Source organism: Spodoptera frugiperda, chromosome 27 (genome assembly GCF_023101765.2).
Source record: "Spodoptera frugiperda isolate SF20-4 chromosome 27, AGI-APGP_CSIRO_Sfru_2.0, whole genome shotgun sequence".
NCBI lineage: Eukaryota > Metazoa > Arthropoda > Insecta > Lepidoptera > Noctuidae > Spodoptera > Spodoptera frugiperda.
The window spans coordinates 13,423,434-13,444,239 of NC_064238.1; the positions used below are offsets into that span (position 1 = coordinate 13,423,434).

At 36.1% G+C, this 20,806-nt stretch overlaps 1 protein-coding gene across 1 annotated transcript in view; it reads left to right on the forward strand.

Moving 5' to 3' along the window:
- The window catches only part of LOC118263502 (protein O-mannosyl-transferase TMTC1-like), a 151,508-nt gene that overhangs the window by 34,200 nt on the left and 96,502 nt on the right, over positions 1-20,806 (forward strand). The window contains exon 2 of the mRNA XM_050705603.1: positions 17,873-18,857. Coding sequence (XP_050561560.1) covers positions 18,559-18,857 — 299 coding nt within the window. The 5' untranslated portion in view covers positions 17,873-18,558. The remainder of the gene's footprint in view (positions 1-17,872; positions 18,858-20,806) is intronic.

Genomic DNA, 20,806 nt, shown 5'->3' on the forward strand with positions numbered 1-20,806 from the left:
ATAGAGTTTGTTTGTGTCATTGGTGATCTGAACCCTTTGGTGTTAAAAGTAAAAGATAGAAGGTGTTTATGGAAGATTGGCTCGTTTCATATGTATAAACTTGCATTTTTTAGTTTTCAAATGACTGGCGCGGTGGCTGAGCAATTGGCTGCCGTGCAACGTGTAGCAGGTTCTATACTCCACAAATTGTTGTTACGGGTCTGAGTGCCATGTGCAATTGTGCTTATGTAATTATATGTTTGTAAACGCACCTATGACACCAGAGTAAATCCTAGTGTGGGAAAAAGATATTAAAAAAAAAAACACAAAAAAACGGTTGGTCCTAAAATTTTGTGTAGTATAAGAGGCTCAATTTCTATTGCCTGGTCTTAATAACATACCATATCTGGTGAACAGTGGATGAACATATATAGTGAATCTATCTTGTTAGGGATTCAATTCTTGGTGCAATATTTTAAGCACCATTCCTTACCAATCTCAATAGTTATAACAAAGCAAGTTATAGACATATGGGTTTATATTCGGTTAAAGTAACGTAACTGCAAAAACCGTGGCTGCGCTGTTAACGAGCACTGCAGTAACCTATTTCTACGACTTTGTTTATAAAATAAAACTTGCAACAGAAGTACCACTCCTTGCAAATGTACTATTGCGTGAACTTCTGTACGAACTTCTGCCGCAATCATTTATATTGTAGCAAAGTTTGTTACACTGAAGTATATAAATTGTTTTTTAAAAGAGGAATATGGCTTGTATTTCTTTTTTACCTTTTAAAAATTATTGTGCCTTTGCCTTACCTAATTATGATCTAGAACGTAATCAAGATACCTATTACTAGGTACTACGGTTAACTACCCGAAAGTTTGCTGCATGTATTTTATTTATTAATCGTATAACATTTTCTTATTAAATTAAAGTTGAAAGCAAGCACAATTTAAGCTATAATCGACTAGCTTCTGCCAGCGGCTTTGCTCGTATTTCCAGGGCATTATTTACCCCTGTTCCAAATTTCATATCGATCCTTTCAGCCATTTTAACATGATTGAATAACAGACATCCACACAGACACACATACTTACGCATTTATAATATTAGTAAGATATTCGAAGCATAGTCCCAAAGAGTCTAAAACATAGTTTTTAAAATAAATGCTTCTGTATTCATCTCTTTTGTGGCTCATTTCATAATGCTCGGCGCACGTTTGAAACACCCTGAGTACCACGTTTAATTCCATACCTAAAAGCATTAAAACCTGTTTTTATTTCACTCGAGGATTCACATTAAAATATATTTTTATTTAAACCAACATTAAGTTATTGTTTATCAAACAAAGGCTTTTTTCAGTTACTTCGTGTAGCTTTCACGTTACAATTCATATTCTCGAGATTTATGATTTTACATGAATGGTTTTAGTTTCGCATTTTATCAAATATACACTTATATACATAGAATTAAAACCTACTTAATATAATATTATGATCACAAACAGATTAGGTTAGGTACTCTTTAACACTACAGTTTATTCCGTGAAGCAGATACAAAGAGGAGATGTCATAATTAGATTTCTCTTTACGTAATGCGTGACATTTTACGGCGAGCGTGTGACATTACAAACCACATCCCTCTCTATTTTCCATCTAGCGGTCTCATACTACAAAAACGTTGCCAATTGTCCACATTTTAATATACCAATTATTGGGTCACACTGCACAATCACACTTTGGCATCTCCTGTTTGCACTTGCTTCATGGTTTATTCCATTACTAATTTCATAAAAAGGTTGAAATAAATCACAATTATTTTCACCATTTCACCAATCCGTTAACATATTTTCTCGTATCACAGGCGAACAATTGATCAAGCAATTAGCTCGAGCACCAATCAGTAGCGTGCTATCATCACAATCGTTCTCCCATTGGTCGAGGATAGTTTGTCTAATTGCGAAATGTAATCAATTGTAAATTATCTGTTTCGTCCCGTATCCATTTGAAGCATGAATTCTATTTGTTCGGACATTAGTAACGAGAAACGGACATTAAGGGTTGGCAAAAATTATAAGAATACGATTTGTTTGGTTTTGTTTCCAAAGCCACTCTTTAAAAGTGATTTATTATGAGCTGATGTTTATGTAAAGGTATTTCCAAATACTAGATATTCATCATTATTCTTGTTTACTTTCGTAGAATTCTCTGTATCAAACAAAACATCTTGATATTAAGTCAGAACGTAATCATATCACCTCACACCAACTTTCAACGTTAAGCTCGCGACGTTTCACATGAACCCCACTCAAAATTAGCTCTACGCCCTTCATAATTAAGTAGGAAATCCCCTGCGCATATTCCGCATAAATTTAGACTAAGCAACCCTGCAAAAACAGTGTGGCGGTAAACGGGAACGTATGCCCGCATCATTTGTCAATCTCCAGTAACCGAGCCGATCCGGCCCGATCCGGCCTCCCCTCTCAGATTAATTCACCTTACTTTAGTTTTGCTGTTCATTTCGGTACATTACTGACGAGTAGAAAAATTGTGTTGACTCAAACGTAATTTTTATTAAATGGTGTTTGTGAAATTGGTGAATTTTGAAGGCTCGGAAATTTCAAGCTGTTTCCGTAAAATGACTGAATAATAATATAGCCGCTTATTAGTGGTATTGGCGTTCCACTAACCTAACCCAATGTGAGACAGGCGTGAGGTTATGTAAGTGGTTACTGGGATCTTCGCTACCTTTTAATCAAACCTGTAAACTAATTAAAGCGTAAAAGCGTAAAAACAAACAAATAACTTTCGCATTTATAATCAACAAGGAAAGTTAGGATAACAATAACTACGAAACACATTATTATACTCTAATGAACTTCAGTTATCTACATAGTTGTAGTTGTTCACACTCACCAAAAATAAAGTCAAGCTTCGGACAGTAAATGACAACAGAGGATAGTGTTGCGGCCATAATATTCGCATTCCATTGGTCACTGGTCATTGGCCAGTGAATGAGTTAAATTATGAACCTGTAGTGGTACTTACCAATATTTTGATTTTGGCTTTTACCAATAATGCATTTATTTTGCAAATATTTACGGATGGTAGGTATTTCTGTCTGCTTCCCATTCGCGAGATATTTGTAAATCTACATTTATATTTGCGTACAAGCTTTGAATTTCTGAATGTAGTTTTTAATCCATTTATCTGCAGATTTGTACTAATGGTTTCTGGGAAGTGAAGTTTATTCAAAATTTCGAATATTTTTAAGAACAATGCTGATTAGATTAGGTACTATGGTTTTGTTTATTTGTTTGTTAAAATCATCTGCGGACGTGCTTACACTACTGCGTTTAATGGTACATGTTTGCTATTTGATTACCTTTTGGCACTGTCTAGTGTCGAACTTCCATGCTATTTAAATCTTGATCTAGAATTTTGTACATTAGCTATCTTTAGTCTACCTGGCTTAACGCTCATTTTTCATCTATATGAGCTTGGCCCAGAAAACTGACAGTGAGTAACAATGATACTATCATTAGTATTTAAAATAGCTAAGCAAATTATTATGACGTGTCATTAGAACACACTAATGCATGTAACCTGAAGCACTAATGAACATTCATCTAATGAGAGAATTACTTATGTGGCTCACCGCTCACGTAAGCGACGACTAAAAATAGGAAACGTGTTCCCCACTAACATTAAGGTACGTTTTTATGCTAATTCTTTTAGGAAAATAACGTGTAGTTTGTTTGAGAGAATGAGTAGCGAGAGAAATTGTTTTTGTATGGACATTATGAGTTTTGTTTAATTTGAGGCGAAGTAAATAAGTTAAAAGCAAGCAAACAATATCCCCGAATGGTTAGTGCTCATTACAACACGTAATGGCTATACAATATACACCCAACCATTTGTGTTATAAGTCCCATGTAAAGGAGTCTATTGCCATATTGTTTTGTACAATTGAATGTTGAGTGTTCCCTTCTTAGAAAATTGTAAAAGGACAAAGTTGGTTGCTATTTTAATCCATCTGCCACCCAACATTTTTTTCAAATAACTCGCTAAACAAACTCTGTGGGAAGACAACGCAAGCAAACATCTAATTAGTGAGCAAGATCGAAGTCCTCGGCCGGTGTAGTCGGGCCTAAAATGGCCGAAATAAGTAAAATACCGACCACAACATCGCTGGCCGACCAGTATTTTGTGCCGGCGCAGGGTTATTTTAGCGGAATTTGCGACCGGTAAATGTGACGGGATTTTACTCGAACCACGGGGCATTTTCGGGTTAAACTTTCGACCGAAAAGCCGTAATACTTCGTGATGTGTAATATAACAGGTTTTAGAAAGCTCCACTGAGAATTTTTCTTTGAGAATGTCTAAAATATTTCACGTGAAATGCGTGCGGGCTTCTTTGAAAATACATCTGTGCTGAAATTTTAAGTTTAAGAGCTTCTATTTTATTGTAGTTAATATTTAATGCAGTTGGAAACTCCGTGCGGTACGTTACCTTACTCAAATTATGATATTTAATAAAAATTACTTATATATGTAGGTATTACGATTTTATACCTAACTTGTTTTTAATTGTATTGTTAATTGAATAAACTAAGTATACAAAAATAATAAAACATTTGGACACACTTAATATTTGGATGTTCATCTCGACTCGCGCTTTACATTAAAATGTTTCCAACATTTGTTGAAATGCTTGATCGTAATAGCTTTCGTCAGAACACATCAACAGCCTATAATTGGCCACTGGTGACCTAAGGCCTCTTCTCGTACAGATAAGGTTTGAATAGCTTTCATCTCATCACATCACATTAACAACCTACAAGTGATCACTATCAGCCAAAAATATCGACCGATACTCTTAAAAACATGTCTAAAACCTGAACCAATGCCCATAACATACAAAATCCTTTTCCCATCCCTAAACGCCGTGACTTACAACAAATGTTTAGTCACAAAGCCCATATAGAATGTAAAGTGACTCCAAGATTCCAACTGGGAAGCACTTTCTATACGATTACATCCCATAAAGTCGCACCGACACCATCATATGTGGGACCCCCTAAGCCGGTACTACAGTTTTATTGTCACCACTCTCGGCGCAGTAAGCTACGCACACCGCTTTTTGACGACCTTATAAAATTACACACAAAAATGTATCGGAATGTTGTTTCGGTTTTACGATGTAAATCGGGTCCTTTCCACTCCTCAGAACGTTAAAAAATCTTATTTTAAAGTCCATAGAGTTCATTTTCTATTAAATCCTCAATTTATTTCGATTGTCTTATAAAAGAAAACTAACATTTCCACATTAAATTTGATATAGTGCAAATATAATTGAAACGGCGACTCGATTCAATAAGTAAAGAGAACTTGAGCGTCTTGTAATCGATTTAAAATTAGAAAGAAAATCCAGTGTCCTCCATTGTAATAAATCCATTTCAATTTCTATTGTGTAACTGGATTAATTTTATTTTTAACGAAATTGATATAAATGGGTATCTCTTTTCAAGTCTCGAATTACTAGCTCAAATGTTTTCAGACAAAAAATATTTTCTCTTACCTATTAAGATATTAATTTCTGCAGAAAGACTTTTATTTACTCAATCGATTTTCTTTAATGAAATTACTGTTACAATAATGAGTCTAGACATCAAAGATATGTGATATAAGTATTGAACATTTTTGAAGTTCTTCTAAAGTATAAAACACATTAAAACCACAACAATACCACCTTCAATATAACCTCACCCCTAAACTCATCATTACGGGTCTCCTAACTAAACACAAAGTGACAAAGCAGTCACAAACATTGTGAGTAGGTACCGAAGAGGGCGAGGGACATCAAAACTTTGAGGAGTCTCTTCATAGAGCAGATTTTCATACGACCCCTACAATATGTCAAGTGTCCTCCAGAAGGTCGTACAATAGGGTCAAGTGTCAATAGTACTAATTTTTGCGGAACATCCAAGGGTTCTTGAATGCGGAGTAGCGCTGCAGGCTACTTCATTACGATCTCCTTCTAAACTTGCTGCCGACAACTTTGTTGTGCTTGCTAAGCGGGGCTGTACTGCTGTAGTGTAGACCTGCTCGTAGTAATGTGTGTTCGCTGTTGTTACTCATGTGTATACAGGCTGGTTTATTTAAGGCTTGAGTATAAGTTCATAGCCAAACTCAAGCTTAGTTACAGAGATGCACTATATAGAATTAGGCTATTAATAGGTTATGAAAAAGTTACTCCTGCCTCACCTCACCTGAAATCGGAATTCCATTGGAACACCAGCCACAAATCAACACTGGGTCACTTAAAATTCAAATCTAACAGCATAACAATAAAGTATGTTTTACTTAATAACAGCATGAATTACATGGGGTTGCTAAGCAGTAATATCTTCATGTCTATCGGAGGGACCGATCCGATCCCATAATTGTACGAGTTGGAGAACATGACCGAATCAATTTGTCAAATGGCGACCAAATGTGGTCAATAAAGGGTGCCTGTAACGACATTTTCGACATGAAGGGGTATTCCGGACTTAATGCAATGTTGCTATGATATTGGAAAGCTGTTCACTGAATAATATACCCAAAGTTCTCTATCATAATGTTGAAATTTGCTCCATATATAGTATATTGTACGTGTGAAGGTAAATCGTCTGCTGTGAGACGTAAAAAGGAACAAAAAATATCTAGTCCTTCTTGGAATCATAACATTTTAAAGTTTATTTTAGTTTTGCTTCAAATTACGGAAAGGAATTTTTTAGATTTTAAAAATATGCTTGTGTTATTTTTACGAGGATTTTTAATGAAATATGATTGTAAAACCAGACGAGAATAAAAATAAAATAAAACAACTAAATTCTTGTTTTTTTTTTGTCAGACCCATTTTTATACATGTTTACACAAGAAGGAAAATAGTCTCGATAAGTCAGAATAAGACCGCCACGTGTAGGTAACACGCGGTGCTCGAATAAAGTGACCAAAATTGGACAACTTGTAACTTCCACGATGGTTAAATGTTCCTTTATTGATAATGCTAGCGAAGGTTCTCTGGGGCACGTCGATTATAAATAGATGGATTTAATTGTCCAAGTTTCAAGATCCCTCGGTGACTAAGGCAGGTCTTTGCGACTGTAATCTAGTTTAATGGAGCACAGTTTCCGAAATGATGGTCCACGGTGATCCAGTCTCATTTCTAGTTTTACTTGTACCGATAAATTAATGAATTAATTCAGTCGAGTGAAGGCTACTCCATTAATCAAAATAGTTCGGTCAATATCGGATATTTCAATCAATGTAATTTATACGGGTTTATTGAAATTGCTGGTGTCTGATATTTTGATAATCTTTCGAAATATTCGAATAATAACGGAATTACAAAACATTCCATAACAAAGAGTAATCATGTTTTACGGTACAAATAATATTATTCGCAGTTACATTTTACTTATTTTAGTATCTTTAGTAATGCTATTTACGAAAATGTAAGCTGTACCATCAGCAGTGTATAAGTACCGCATCACCATCATTGTATCAGGACCTAAGATGCTTAAATCCACAGATTGGTGGAGAGTTAAATTTTATTACAATCTACTAACGACCGCCTACCGCTCGGTATTAGCCGATACTTCCCGTCTCAAACGGGGTGTGAATCCCGCGAGAGTGATTCCCGAATCCCCCCAATCCCAATGTCCGGAGACCGAAGCCCGGCTTGGGTTTGGCGGAAAATCAGCGATAACACCCGTTCATGGAGCGGGAAATTAAGTGATTCTTTGTGCTTATGATGTGGACGATAGAAGGCGTAAAGTTAAATGAAGATCAACGATTGCTCATCCTTTTGTAATCATCTTTTGTCGGTTGTTATGGGCGCTCTGCTCTTAACTTGTTTGTTTATGCAAACAAAAATACAGTATTTCAAGTTTGTGTGATTTGTACTTCTGCCTTTATTATAGCACTACCCAACCTCACGCCTTTTAGCCCTATAGGTAAAGGCAGAACCACCTGCACATTACGGCACGCAATGCAACTGTACAACATAAACCTTCTTTTCATCAATTGTGTTGTAAGTCCCATGTAATAAGGGGTGAGCCTATTGCCATATACTGGGCACAATTCGAGACTCCGTGCTACTAGAAATTTTCAAAAAACTAAAAATAGCCCAGCAATTTTTTGCCCGACCCGGACATCGACCGCGCGACCAAACAGGCAGTAGCCTTATCATATTAACACTACCCTTGTACAATAGTAAATAAAGCTAATTTTAATTACAATCAATTATGTTATATTCTACATTATTAAACAAAGTCTTCCCTCAACAACTTTCCTTGTTCACGTCCAAAGTGAAATTGTTTGATATTTTATGATAATGTTCACATAAAAGGCACGATGAATACGGATTTATATTTATTTTGAGTATCGTTCGTCTTTCGATAATATTAATTTAAACAGGCGGCTTCGGATCGGCCGCTGGATGTTCCCTAATAACGAGAATTACAAAGGCAGATTGCTTACCATGGCGACCAGAGATGCGAACTACTTTATTGTGATCAGCTTTCCATTTTGTTGATTGAACTTCGCCAATTGTTATTGGTTATATCACATCTACTGAGCAAATAGAGCTTTTCTCAGTACAGTTCTAGTTTTTCAGTATACTAGTAGCTCAGTATGCTGCGAAGTCGCCGGGTCCGCGCACGCTGCTCATGAGGAAGAGATCCTCTGTGACCCGAAACTAGTAGAGCTTTTCTCAATGTGTGTAAATAAACTGTTATTTTTAGTTAATATAGTTTGGCTCACGATAGTTCTTATAAAAATATATCATTGTTGTTGAAGTAAGAAAGATATAGGTAAGTGCATGAGATTAGGAATGGTAAAATATAATTTTTCACAATACTTTTATAAGATAAAATAGAATAAGATGTTTAAATTTAATACAACCTGGAATGTTGAAAAAAACGTACTTTTTACGTGCGGTTTAACAGTAGAAAGTGCTGCAATGAATTGTCCGAATTAAATGAAATGCCAGATCGATATCCCTTTGAAGAAAGTTTCAAGTCCATTGTAATTTTGTCCTTGAAATACTTATTGATTTTGTATCCGTAGATAAATATTCAGTTTGTTACAACTCCATATAATTATGTGTTTTAAAACAGTTTTATTTATAATTCACGTTCAAGTTTAATCAAATTCACTATGTCTATGTTTGTTCACGTTAAATCATAAGTACATATTTATTTACAAACAATTTTCTAAATAATTGAGCAAATATTTTTGCCCGCCTACCCCATTAGCTCCATGTACATGTAGAGATCGATAGAGGCATGTAGAGTCGCAGAGAGCTCGATCAATTAGCAGTAGAGTAACGGCTCTTATTGCATTATCCCACAGGACGTGCCGAGCGCTACCGCGATCCGTCTCTACAAAACTAATTTGTCTTATTACGGAGTCTATGATAATAGAATCTGTTGGATGTCTCTACAATTTAGTGAGAGCGTGTTGTTTTCATAAAAGGGCGTTGAGTAATGTTCTTTTCTTCTCCTTTGTGTTGTGTTAGTCGGATTTAGGAATTAGGTTGCTTTTGTGCCGCCATTATGATGGGAGGCGTGGTCTCACTTTAATAAGTTTTATTATGATGAAGTTGTGTTACAAGAATAGTCTCACCAACCTAATTAAAATCGAGCTTGATAGTCTTTTTCTTTTCTTCTAATAATATCTTCTGATTTATTTCGTTGCGGGATCCAAGACAGTCATTCATGTCCCTGAGACGCGCCGGATTTCAATGTTCCGGTGTTTTTATGGTTTTAACTACTGTCAATCCTCGGTTACAGGAGTTGCAGCGATAAAAGAGGCTGTGGCGGGCTTGTCTAAAAAAGAACGATCTTTTTGTGTTTTTCGATTGCATAATTGTTCTAACTTTTAATTACAACAACGAGACTTAAAGCATAAAATACGGTACCAAGAATTGTACATAGTATAAATAAAATAACAACTCTACTTACCTCTTCTAAGAATAACAAACGCAATATCAAAATTCCATTTCAAAACATTATTCCGTTGACTAATTACATTGCATATCTTGGTTCAAGAATATCTAAGCGTTGCGTGGCTTCGTTGGAATTAGAGTAACCACGTTTAAGAAATTTCAGTTAGCATGGCATGCACGGTGTTTAAATCCAAGAATTATAGCAAAGCATTTGCGTCAGATTTTAGACTCTCTGCCGTCGCTCGAAACAACAGATTAATTTACAGCATGTACCCTCATAGAGCTACAAATAAACCAGTTTATCCTGGTCTCGCTTTGTATAATCTTTCCGCACGTTCAGCGGTCAATTTATACTGGTGGTGCATAGCTTGATATGAACCATGTGCACCCATGTTCTAAGTGACGTCACAGCAATTATGTTCAGAACACAGTTGCAGTAACTACATAGTAATATAAGTTCTAATACTAATTTTATGTTATCGTTGAGTTTTGAATTGTTATGTTACATTAGTAGTAGTAGGTAATGGCGTTATGTGGGTAACTTTCTCGTTTTTTAATCACGGTTTTTGTTTTGGAATAAGAAATATGTAATGCATAAAATCAGACACGACGCACACGCACCAAAATTGCTAGCCGACAAAAATGGCGTAGAAAAACGTACGCCGACGAAAAATGATGTTATTCTTTCTCCGGTTCCAATAAAACACGTAGGAAGGAACACGTTTACGTAGTATGTATATCACAATCACGCTGCTCCCTAGACACCAATGCTTGCGTTCTCGGTAACGAAGTAAAGTCACGTACAAAATTAGGTCAGCCGCGGGCAGCGCTTTGACGAATATCTAGTGTTTAGCTTCGTCCTTTGCGAAAGAACATCACTTTGCCAGTCTCTTGAGGTTTGAGGGAATAACTTGCATCATTTTTGATGCTGTTTCGCTTTTTGTTGTTAGATTTTAGTGTTGTGATTGTTTAGTTCTTAAGTTTTGATTTTTGGTTCTTAGTAGGGGTTCTTGTCCATTGTTGTATTTCTTGAATAGTTCCTGGACTTTGACATTGATATTATTTATAGGTAAATTTTCAGCATGCATTCTATAATTCCTTGCTAAATATTCCCAGACCTATCTAAGTCCTATCTATCTCTGTACGAACATTTGTACGAACAAACAATAAATTGATGTTCTCTTTGACAGCGAACCAAACGTGTATTATCTACCGCAGTCGAGTGAACTATGAAAAATAAGAGAAAACAACAGTAGTCGGTCAGCGGTCATGTTTTACACCGCGGTTACACAAATATTCACGTTCCGTGCCCACTGTATCAGAAAGTCATACGTTAGGTAGTACCGCGCATTGGCGGGAGCGATTTTTAAATAAAATTTGTTAATAGCAGAACATAAATCTTGGTTACTGTAGTTCTATTCACTATGGAATGAAGAAGCAAACGAGTAGATTTATGATGGTAAGCGATCAGAACCACCCATGGACAGATGGACACCCACGACAACAGAGAAGTCACAAATGTGTTACCTGCCTTATAGTAGACCTTTTGTCAAAAATGATTATATTTTTTTGAAGGTGATGGAGTAAATGAGATTTTTAAAAGTATCTACTTAATAAAAATCGCTAATCGTTCAGTTTGCACTCCGCCGCGGAGTCGGTAGCCAAACCATTCGTCCGTAAAGCGATATGAGACGAAGTTTGAATTGCAAAACTAAGCGAGCCACGAACGTTGCATTTTATGCGGCCGCCGAACGTCAATACACCCTGTACTAACTTCTATTGTTTTGTTCTAAGTTTGGCTATCGCGCTCTCACTTCTAGGAAATAGCATTCAAATGGTATGTTATGAGTTTATTGCATAAGCTGTCACTCAGCTTTGGCTCCTAAATCCAAATACCTACAATTTATATTTCAGTTCGTAATATGAATAAAACTTTCATAAACAATTGTACTTCTACTTATCAATTCTCATTTATGAGTCTATCATGAACATCTTTAAACATAGTAAAATTATTCACACTTAGCAACTCATCAGACATTCACGAAAACAATAATGACTAACTGCGACTACCTTAATCTACATCTAAAGCTTTTAATCTAACGCCACAATTAAAGGAAAATAACATCCGAAATAACGGCTACATCGTATTGTTTATTCAAACAAAGGCTGCTAAGAAGCTCATTTACAATTTTAATCGGTTCAGTAGGATAAATGAAAACTCTATTGAATTGTTAACGTTCATTTCCAACATTATCAGAGTGATCTACAGAGGTAGGAAATATTTCATTGAAATTACAATTCGAAAACGACTTTTTTCTTTGGGGTTCCTCAAGGTTCCATATTAGGACCAAAATTAATATTTTAGTCAAATAAATTTTTGTTTAGCTATAAATACATAGAAACTTCGAATGAGTTTTAGTTGTATTATTGATAAAATAAATACAATTTCCTTTGACCTCGTTCAAGTAAAATGTATGAAAGCCTCCGAATGATAATGAACTTTTATTTGGGTTACATTTCAAAGACGAGGAAAACCATTCATGATTTATTTCTCACTGACTTATGTTGCAACTATTTCTGTTATTATGTAATGGGTTTGTGGAAAAAATGTGAGAGGAAATAGACTGAGAGTTTATTGTTTGAAAATGTTATGTATTAGACTGAAACTTAAGCAATGCGTACATTAAACAAATTATAATGATAAATCTCGAATACTATATCTTAATATATTTATAAATCTGTCTTCACCACATCAGACACTAATGTTGACAAAACCTACCAATAGTTAGGAAATTATAAAAGTCGAAGCAATTCCGACCGTAATCAATCATTCTTTGCTGAAATCATTGCACACCCTTCGACATCTAAAGTTTGGTACACGGGAAATAGAACCTTATCCACTGAGTCTTTATGATTATTTTCAACGTTTAATTTTACGATAGTGATTAAGTAATGACTTAACTGTAGAACATGGTGTTAACAATAACAATAAATGGAAATGTATTAACGATTCCATTGAGAATATAATAATACTACGTTCACGAAGCACACTAATTTGAAATGAAATCGCTTTTGTGAATATCTACTCTTCTCAGAACCCAAGAACGTTATCAAGTTATACGTTCATCAGAATCCCCAAAGAGATGCGAATGGTTGTGGCGTTGCGCAAATAACCTGTCCTGTTTATCTCCGTCAAGAAATTTTGACGTTGACACCGCTTTCTGATTATACTCGTACTCGTCTCGCCAAGAACAAAATATACGAACAACTTCCTAACCTTGAGTCGACAGGTTGGAATATCAATTTGAGGCTGTCATATTTATTCCAACATATGACAGCCAGCGATACAGAATAGATTAGAGCAAAAGAGAAAAATAATTCAGCGCAAATTACGTAAAAACACTCGAGCATGCGAAATTACTGCAGCAATATTTTAACACATCAACAGATTCTACTACGGGATTACTCGCATTTATAACTCGAAACAAATTATCAGATATTAGATTAACGAAGAGAAACCCGTCCAAATTTTCGGCGTTAATAAACTTATTAAGTTGAACACTTGATTGATCAGCGTTCCAGATACTGTAACAGGGAGCAAGCAGGAAGGGTGAGGGGCTCGAACAAATCTCTGTAACAAGTAATTTATTCGCATTAAGATCAGGATCTTTGCCGTAAACAACGATCAATGTCGCGAGCCTTTGTTTTAAATTATTTATAACGTGCGAGAGGCCAGTGATGAATAGGAGCTGGATCTGAAAGGATCCCGTGTTATCACGGCCATTTATAGCTGACGACAGATCGTTCAGATTGCAGCCTGATAACACAGCAGAGTAATGAAGACATGAGGTAATTAGATGGAATCAGTTTGTTTACCCTTTTATCTTTGTGTAGGTCGCTGTAAACTTGGTCCGCCCTTTGTTTCTGGGAGGTCAGACAACAAAACGGGTAACATAGTGTTGTGATACATAACTGTACTTGTACTTATGATACAGTTAATAAATATTCACCTTTCCACGTACAATAAACATTAAAATAGAAATATCGAACGTAAGAACTAGAATAAAATTGTCTTAAAAGAAATTGACTATTCTGATTTTCTATTCAAATCCTACAGTACTACGTGGGTAGTACAGACAAGAGGGAATTACGCCTACAATACTGTGAGGTAACTCAATTCGCAAACATGATTAGATAAAGAGACACTAAGTATGCAGACTTTACCTACCTCCGAGTGCTTCATTAACTTTTATAATCTACATCTTAAAAAGCGTACACGAACCGGCTGTTAGCAGACATCCTACAAGGAATACACAAGTTAGATAGTTAAGTAAATTCCAGAGTAACACAATCCGTAAGGTTGAAAAGATAGGCTTCTAAAAGACGGCGAGAGGTTGATTTGAAATGCTAATGTAGTCTCGCAAATTCCATTCGAGATTACGGAGCTAAGACTCCTTTAGTTAATAGTAACAGTGGCTGTAACAGGCTCGCCGTCGACAATGGACTGCATTGTGAATAAATAAAGGGATGAGGCTTTTTGACTTTCGGGATTCTCGACGAAAACCTTCGAGTTCAGGAATGGTCTAATTATAAGTTTGTGCATACAGATACTGTGCTTCTCTTGGGGTTACAACTTCTGCACTGTTTATACGGGAATGCATTAAACATTTCCCGTTCCTTTATTTAAGTTTTGTCTAGAAATAGTGTTATTTGGTTTAGTATACATTAGTTTGACTGCCGAGTTTAACGATTGGTATTTGATTCATGATCCAACAAGTTATTTTTCTCGTTGATTTCTAATTTACAATTATAAAAACGTAATATAGCTGACTCATTTTAGAAATGTTACTAATAGTATTAGTGAAAATAACTTAACTATAACTAAGTTACCTACAACTTTTATACTCAAACCCCATCCTAACTCTTAACTGTATAACGGGTGTGTTGGCTTTGATTACAAAACAAAAACCTATATTTTCATTAAGATGAAAGTAAACGTTATTAAAATATCCCGAACATCACAGCTCGATGAGTTAAATTTCTCGGAAACCTTAAAACAAAATAAACAGAGAACCTGCTTGAACAAATCTATTACCACGACATTATTCAAACAAATTCGATAGGCAACAAAGGTTTGCGTGACGTTGCCCCGCGAGAGAATTCACCAAAAACATAATTAAGAGTCGGGCAAGAGTTGGCAACTTTAATCGAATTACGAACCACCCGCCGGAAGATTAACTCGCCTCTTGCGGTTTCAGGCTACTACAGCCTGTGAGCGGGGCCCGACGCCGATAGACACCCATCGCGAGGTGGCCGACTGATTCTGTTACGAGTTTTTGTTTGAATAATCAAAGGGGTATTCGTTGGAACTTATTTCAATTCATTGGGGATCAAGGACGCGAAAGTTGAGAAGAAATCAAATTGGAATTAAGTTTATTCCGATATTTCACTTACATTACAATCCGAATTAGACACGTGTCTGTCTCCACGTAGGGAAAGTCATTAATACCTAATAATATGCGCTACCGATACAGGAAAACCACAGCATCATTAAAGACGCTCGAGGTCACATAGAGGGCGTTTACCAACATATCTTATTTAGCCGTACATTCTGCTTCATTCGAAGTGACATCCTACAAGTGTTTCACTTACGTACCGCTGAGTGGTATTCCATCAGGTGGTACATTAACTATGTATGTTAATGTGTATAATTTAGTACACAGGAACATATACACGCTTGAAATTCTTGACTATATGCAAGACAGAGTTAATTATTCATGCTTTGACTACAATCATCGTACATTTAGAAATTCCTTCAATGTAATTGTAACAGTGGTTGCGACTTTCAGTGTCTTATGATCGAGTGTATACAATGGTAGTTAGCTCTGACGAAAATATTTATTGGTGAGTTCTCAATGGATCTTAGTTCTTCATCGTGTCGCGGTTTAATTTACTTCCATCAAATGAATGGAACAAACAATTTTGTTGGAGGTACTTAAAATGAAAATTAATCTTTTAAACAACGGCTCCTTAGAAATGAATTGTTTGTTTTAAATGTAAAAAGAATTGTCTTTCATGCTCTGTTGTGACTAACTGCTCGTTTGGAAAATAAAACTCTACTTTCGATATCATTTCAAGACGACTAAGCAATTGCTGTCAATAGGACTTCAATATGCTGTTAATGTATTTTTTCTCAGTTTCCAATCCTTCCGAGACTAGTAATTTTGTCAATCTGTTACCACAGTCAGTCAGTACAGGCGCGGACATCTGACGTGCTAACTTTGTCGGTATATTTCGAACCAAAGTCTTTGGGGACAAAACTTTTTTCTTCGGCCGACGAAGAGAAATTCCAAAAACTTGAACGTTATCTTGATATGCGATATTTTAAAAACAATTTGCGAGTGTAATACTGAACAGATACAAGGCAAACTTCCTCAGAATAATAAATTAACTAAGTTTTTGAGCGAAATATGTGCGAGGGTTTTTGTGAGCTCGGACGGGGTAAAAATTTTGCTATCAGCTATTAATATTCTTTAAGTTTTTTGGTTCAGTAAGCCGAGATTTTGCGCGCGTGAAATATGGAGCGAGGCTATTTAGTGCTGTATGCTGAACATAATGTACTTACATTTAAAATTTTGTTTGTTACATTTTCAGAATGACACACATTTATCATTTTGTATGTTTCTACTTTTATTTACGTTTATACTTTATGTACTCCTACTTGTGTGTTTGTTTATCATTCCTTTGAAATTGAAATTAATGTAGCAGTATTTACAGAGTCATTCCGTAAATACATAGCGGCGGGTACTCACGGTATAAATCCATTTCACGAATCCATACGTCATGTCATTAATCTATGACAGTCCGGCGAAACTCCAATTCATATCGATTGGTTCTTCTATTAGTTGGGTGTCCACAAAACTTGGGGCCAATCAATCATATATAATCCAATATTTGTCCAACGTGTTCGACGGGGTGAGCCCCTAATTGTGGCGTGATTAATGACCCATGTTCGCCGTTTGTCGACACTTGTTTGTGCAAATGTTTGGAATATTTGTGCTTAGTTGTTATTCGTGAGAGTTGTGTGCCCGGAACTGTTGACGGCATTCAGTGACTTGCTGTTAGTTTCAATTGTTTACAATAACAATAAAATTGTCACGATACGACGTACATATTTGAATTGCATGAAATATATTTTTGTATTAGTCTACAGCTGTATTATTATCACGTTGGTGAAAAATACACGTTTAGTTCAAAACAAAAATAAAATTGTAAAATACTTATTATTCCAATCACAATTCCCAGTCTTCTTCCTCGAATAATACGTAAAAAAAAGAAAACAAATTCATTAGTCGTATACAACAAAACAATTAATTCAATTGCATAGCCTCGAGGATAAAAACACAAACAGACATAATGTGATTAACACATAGAGCTTTTAATTCGCGCCTCGCAACTGAATTAAGGGGAGCATTAGCAATTCAGATTAGTGAGACGCTAGGCGGTACATACGCGAACATTCTTAGCAAAGTTATGACGCGATAGTTCAGTTTGTTTTCACAAACTAAGTCGTTGTAAGTTTCGGGTGAATATTTGGGCCCCTTCGGGATTTTGGGTAGTTAATAGAATTTTGAGCGAAGTGGCCCCGGCTTAGGCGAGCCTGACCTGACTTTATCCTGACACCCATGTGTCCGAAAATAATCATATTTTCCACTTCAACACGTTACAGCAAGAGTTTATATAAATAAAAATATTACTCTAAACGTTTCTTTTAAAGGAACGGTCATAAAACTGTATTCCCTCGAGCTCCATAAAATAACACATTCTCTTTATTTTACTCATTACATCTAAGAGCAATCTCCACAATAAAAATAACATCCATCCTTTGTTCCAGGTTGCAGTACTTGCAGTGCGCCCGCTGCCCCGCTGCCACATAAATCACGAGCATTTAAAATAAAAAACGAACGCATTCATCCAAAGTGAGGCAAGAATTAAAAAAAGAAACAAGGAAAAAGGACGGTCGCTCATCGTTCTTGGACGGACTATCGTTTACCCAGCTATCCAGAGCACTCATGAATATGACATCAGCGGTCGTAGCTGACCCACGATGTTGATTTATGCGGCGTTGGTGATCCATCACACGGGCTACGGATAACTGGGCGTACAAACAGACAGGGCACACTTTTGCTCGATACGACAACGGTCCGTAACAACCTTTTGTGCATCCAACTGAGATTGTTTGCCAATTGAGTATGCATGAAGTTCCGAGCGATATATTGAATCGATGAGGTTTTCTGTCGGTGAGACTTTGTTTGTTTGAGTTTTATTACGCTTTTGTTAGTAAAGTGGGTTAATGTATTCCAAAGTTTTTATAAGTGTTATCTCTCTCTATTCAGTTTAGTGTAGCTTTACATTGTTAGTTTTACATTTTATTCAAATTCGAGTAACACGTCAACTGGAATTCGATTCAAATATTAAATTCAGCTCTGTAGTTTCATAAAATGTTCATATTCAAACACTTGAATTTGAAACATGTAAACTAAAATAAAACAAACAAACAGTGAAAAACAGTGTGTGAAAATGCGTCGGCGTCCGTTACCGCCAGTTCGCGAAGAAGTGACAAACTCGAAGTCGTGGCGGACATTATGCGAGAGTGAGTGGGTGGTGTACACGCTCGTGGCGTCGGTCGGGGCTCTGACGTACGCGAATAGTTTGGGTGGCGAGTTCGTGCATGACGACATCCCCGCGATCGTGTCCAACAGTGACGTGAATGGTGGTAACCATGTGCTCCAAGTGTTTAGGAACGATTTCTGGGGCACTCCGATGTCAGACCATAATAGCCACAAGTCGTATCGGCCGCTGACGACGCTGTCTTTTCGGTGAGTGCTAGTTTTTACTGTTTTGTTTCAACTTGCATGATATGCTGTAACCCAGAAAACAATCTAATGAAGTTTGACTTGATTCGAACTGTCTTACATAAACAGAACCAACCAAATCTTCTTAATTCAAACAAAATAAAAAATACCACCAGCAATTTGTATTCTATAAACTTTCTCCTGAAATAAAACGCAGTAATTTGTCCCGGAAAAAGTTATAAAAGCGTTTATTTGTGTGTGCATAAAACGGTTGTGGTGTCATCAAGGCCCGTGTCGGTTACTTCCACAAGTTATAGTCAGTTAACCCGAAGCCGCCAGCCGCCCGTGACAACCGCCAGCGGTTAGTTGCATGAACACTGGGGTGCCGGAATGTACGATAGAGATTACATTATCTGATTGGTGGTTTATAGGTATTCATATTATGAAGGTTTTTTTAAACTACAATAAACTAGACGGTCTTTGCGCCATTGTTTACAAGATTATATATTTAGGTATATACAGATAAGTATGTATCATACTAAATGTTGTATTATATATATTTGTTTGCAGGTAATCAAATTGCTATCGCAGTAATTAATACGTTGACAGAAATACAATTAGAGAATACAAAAAAATTGTTGTTAAACTAAGAAGAGAATTCTTGTTAGTGGTAATATGATATTTTTAGATGGTTTCAGCAATATTTTATAATATAGTTTATAGTGTCTCACGTTTAGATAGTAGATATGAGTCTCAAGTTCTCTTTACATTACTTAGTTTAGAAAATAAAGTGAGAGCGTGGTACTTGAATTGTAGAGTACATACTGTACTTAATACTAGTGCTTTGTAACTTAAGATAGTCGTAGAGGTTGAGAATTGCTATTCCATATGTAAATGTTACGCAGTTTTTTAAGACATATTGAGTGTACATGACTGGGAACGTGATATTCGTTTGTAAAATACAACCTTAATATTACTTTAGGTTCCGAAATTTTCAGAAGAGCAGGAGTAGAAACAGGGTGGTTTTTAGTCAGTGCCAGATTATAATCATGTGTGGCTTTTAGGTGCAGTTCCCATTTTACACTCCCTCTCACCTCAGCCACAGTGGGAGAAATCATTAGATGATTTTAACCGTCAAAAAAAGCTGAGATATTTCTTACTTACTTACATACAAAATACATAATCATTTCCAGACTCCAACGTACGTCAGTCAACGTTCAATATAAACCGCTGTACATCAGCTAAACTTGTTCAATAGTTAGTCAGCGTACTCTATTTAGCCGTTTCACGCCTAATTTGTCACCTGCGGATACTCGAAATTCAATATTGATTGGAGGATTAAGCGCTTTAGTGTGTAATAAAGGATCGGCCGGCTAACTTTCTGAAATATCTGGCTTTAAATGTTTCAAACATTTCATATAAAATGATATTACTGGACCTATATTGTTAGTCGGAAAAACAAAGTTCTTTATTGATTGTATTGGATTCGTTGTGTAGGACGTTGATTGACAGGGTCCTCGTTTCTCCATTTTTTATGTTGCTCGCTGGATGTTTTATAGGGTTTCGGTGAGAAACAAGTGGTGTAAATGTATGTACATATACCATAGATTAAAGGGCGATTGATGTTTGGTGTATGAAAATTTCGTATGATTGTATAAAACCCGTGCAAAGAATGAAGATTAAAATTGTTCTTAATTTAGCAAAACAGAACTTTCTTTGTCTCGTACTAGTATAAAAATATAGGTACTTTTAGATAATTAACATGAAAAAGTATCCAGCTCTCATAAAATATGTGCGTATCATCCCGCTTACACATAAAACCTTGATGGAAATAGGGAAAAAGTAGTCTCTAGAAGGGCATACAAAATATGGTCAATGGTAATGTCCTTAAAAAAGGTCAGGTGCGGCGCGTACGTAAGTAAAGAAAGATTTACGAGCGTAGATGCGAAAGGGTTGGGTTAGGATCGTAGCAC